The sequence below is a fragment of the Echinops telfairi genome, unplaced genomic scaffold (genome assembly GCF_000313985.2).
Source record: "Echinops telfairi isolate 266 unplaced genomic scaffold, ASM31398v2 ScPeMD7_49;HRSCAF=173, whole genome shotgun sequence".
NCBI lineage: Eukaryota > Metazoa > Chordata > Mammalia > Afrosoricida > Tenrecidae > Echinops > Echinops telfairi.
This window is the reverse complement of record NW_022103947.1, coordinates 2,232,973-2,235,027: the sequence shown is the minus strand read 5'-3', so window position 1 is coordinate 2,235,027 and position 2,055 is coordinate 2,232,973. Positions and strand designations below refer to the sequence as shown.

Genomic DNA, 2,055 nt, shown 5'->3' with positions numbered 1-2,055 from the left:
AAATGGCTCAACCAAGCACTGCAGTCTGTGTTTACACACATAGTAGGGATGCAGAGACTGGCGAGAACCTAACTCTTGAGGGAATCTCACTGGCTGTTCAGCTTTTCTACTAGAGGCTTGATTTCCATTCATTCTAATAATTATTCAAGAGAAAGCGTATGCTAATACAGAGCCTCATATGGGCTGAAGAGCTGAGAGAGTGAAAACCTTTTCCCTAAATAACAGTAGCAACTGGAATGAACCAGCTATATGCTGGGAGCTACTCACGGGCCTCTTCTGTCCTCCGTTTCTCTGAGGGCCGGCTTGGTTCCCCAATCCCAATCACATTGGCTGCAACTGTGCGGAATTCGTATTCCACCCACGGGTTCAAGCCCACCACAGTCGCTGTGAACGTCTTTCCATCAATGAGTTCTGGAACTGCAGGACATCAAAAGGTGGGCATGTTTCACAGAATTCCCAGAGGCTGAGAATTCCTATATTTCATCGTCAACATCATTACTGTGTTCCAGACATCAAAACTGGCCTGACAGTAGCCGACTAAGCAGCTGTCACAGATAGGTAATCTCAGTACAATGCACACTAGAATAATAAATTCAAATCAGATAACAGCAGATAATACCATAAAACATATAGTCTTCAAGGCCCAAAACGACTTCACTGAAATCATTATGTTACCACCTTTATTATCCAGTATTTAAGATGTGGGCTGCAATCCACATGGTTGGCAGTTTGTGGGAGAAACACTGGGTTTTCTACTCCTGCAAACAGTTAGAGTCTCAGAAACCCACAAAGGGGTCACTAAGAGTCAGCATTGACTTGATGGCAGTGAGTGAGGACCGAGCACATGGTTTAGTCCTAGCAATAACGTCGGACACCTTATGGCATGGAGGGTTATACATTCACCTTCTAACTGCAAGGTCAACAGCCAATCCAAGGGAGAAAGTTGCAGGTTTTGCTTCTGTAAAGAGTTACAGCTTTGGAAACACACAGGGCTTCTCCTCTGTCCTGTGGGGTTGCTATGACTCTGAATCAGCTTGATGGCAGGGAGTTTGAGTTATTTTTTCTTTTTGAGAAATAAGGTGGAATTATTATCTGAGAAAAATATTATGTTAGAAAAGGCAAGTGGCTTACTCTTCAATGTAGAGCAAGTAAAGGGCAGAGCTTGAATTTATATCTTTCTGTTTGACTCCATGGCACAAGCTCTATGACTTACAATGAGGTCCCTGAGTAGGTATAATGTGAGCTTGACTACTGTCCAAAAGATTGGTGACTTGGATTTGTCGAGCGATGCTCGAAGAAAAGTTTGGTGATTTTTCATAAGATTACAGCTACTGAAAATCTTATGTCTACTTTTGACACATGGAGTCATGAGTCAGAAGTACACATGAGTCAGAATTAATTCTATGGTAATAGGTTCAAACTTGATAATTTTTATAACTATAGAGGTATAATGCTATAAGTCCATAAACACTGTCAATTAAGTATATTAATTATTTTAAGAAAGAATCTGCAAACATAAAAGAGATAGTTAACAAAGAACACAAAAAATGACAGAAAGGTCTTGTTTTTTGTGTGCATTATTGTCTCTGCAGGTCTATCTAAATAAGATAGATGGGATAAACAATCTGAAGGAGAAAACAATAGGATGGATGGTTCCAGAGGAGGGGGATGGAATACGAGAGGGGGCAGTGGAGGACAGGAAGTGGGTGTCAACCCCAGGGACAAAGGAACAACAAGTGATCTAAAATCAATGGCAAGGAGGTATAGGAGGCCTGGTAGGGCTTGATCAAGGGCAATGTAACCAAAAGGAATTACTGAAACTGAAATGAAAGCTGAACATGATAGTGGGACAAGAGGAAAGTAAAAGGAAATAGAAGATGGAAGTAGGAGGCAAAGGGCATGTATAGAGGTCTAAATACAGGCATGTACATATGTGAATATATTTATATACGATAATGGGAAAATATATCTCTGTGCATATATTTATAGGTTTAGTATTAAGGTAGCAGATGGACATTGGGCCTCCACTCAAGTATTCCCTCAGTACAAGAACAC

The 2,055-nt window shown here is 40.9% G+C and overlaps 1 protein-coding gene across 1 annotated transcript in view; it reads right to left on the bottom strand.

The window, feature by feature from the left end:
- The window catches only part of CNTN4 (contactin 4), a 1,263,733-nt gene that overhangs the window by 30,123 nt on the left and 1,231,555 nt on the right, over nucleotides 1–2,055 (bottom strand). Inside the window, exon 19 of the mRNA XM_045290662.1 lies at nucleotides 268–417. Within this exon, the coding sequence (XP_045146597.1) occupies nucleotides 268–417 (150 nt within the window). The remainder of the gene's footprint in view (nucleotides 1–267; nucleotides 418–2,055) is intronic.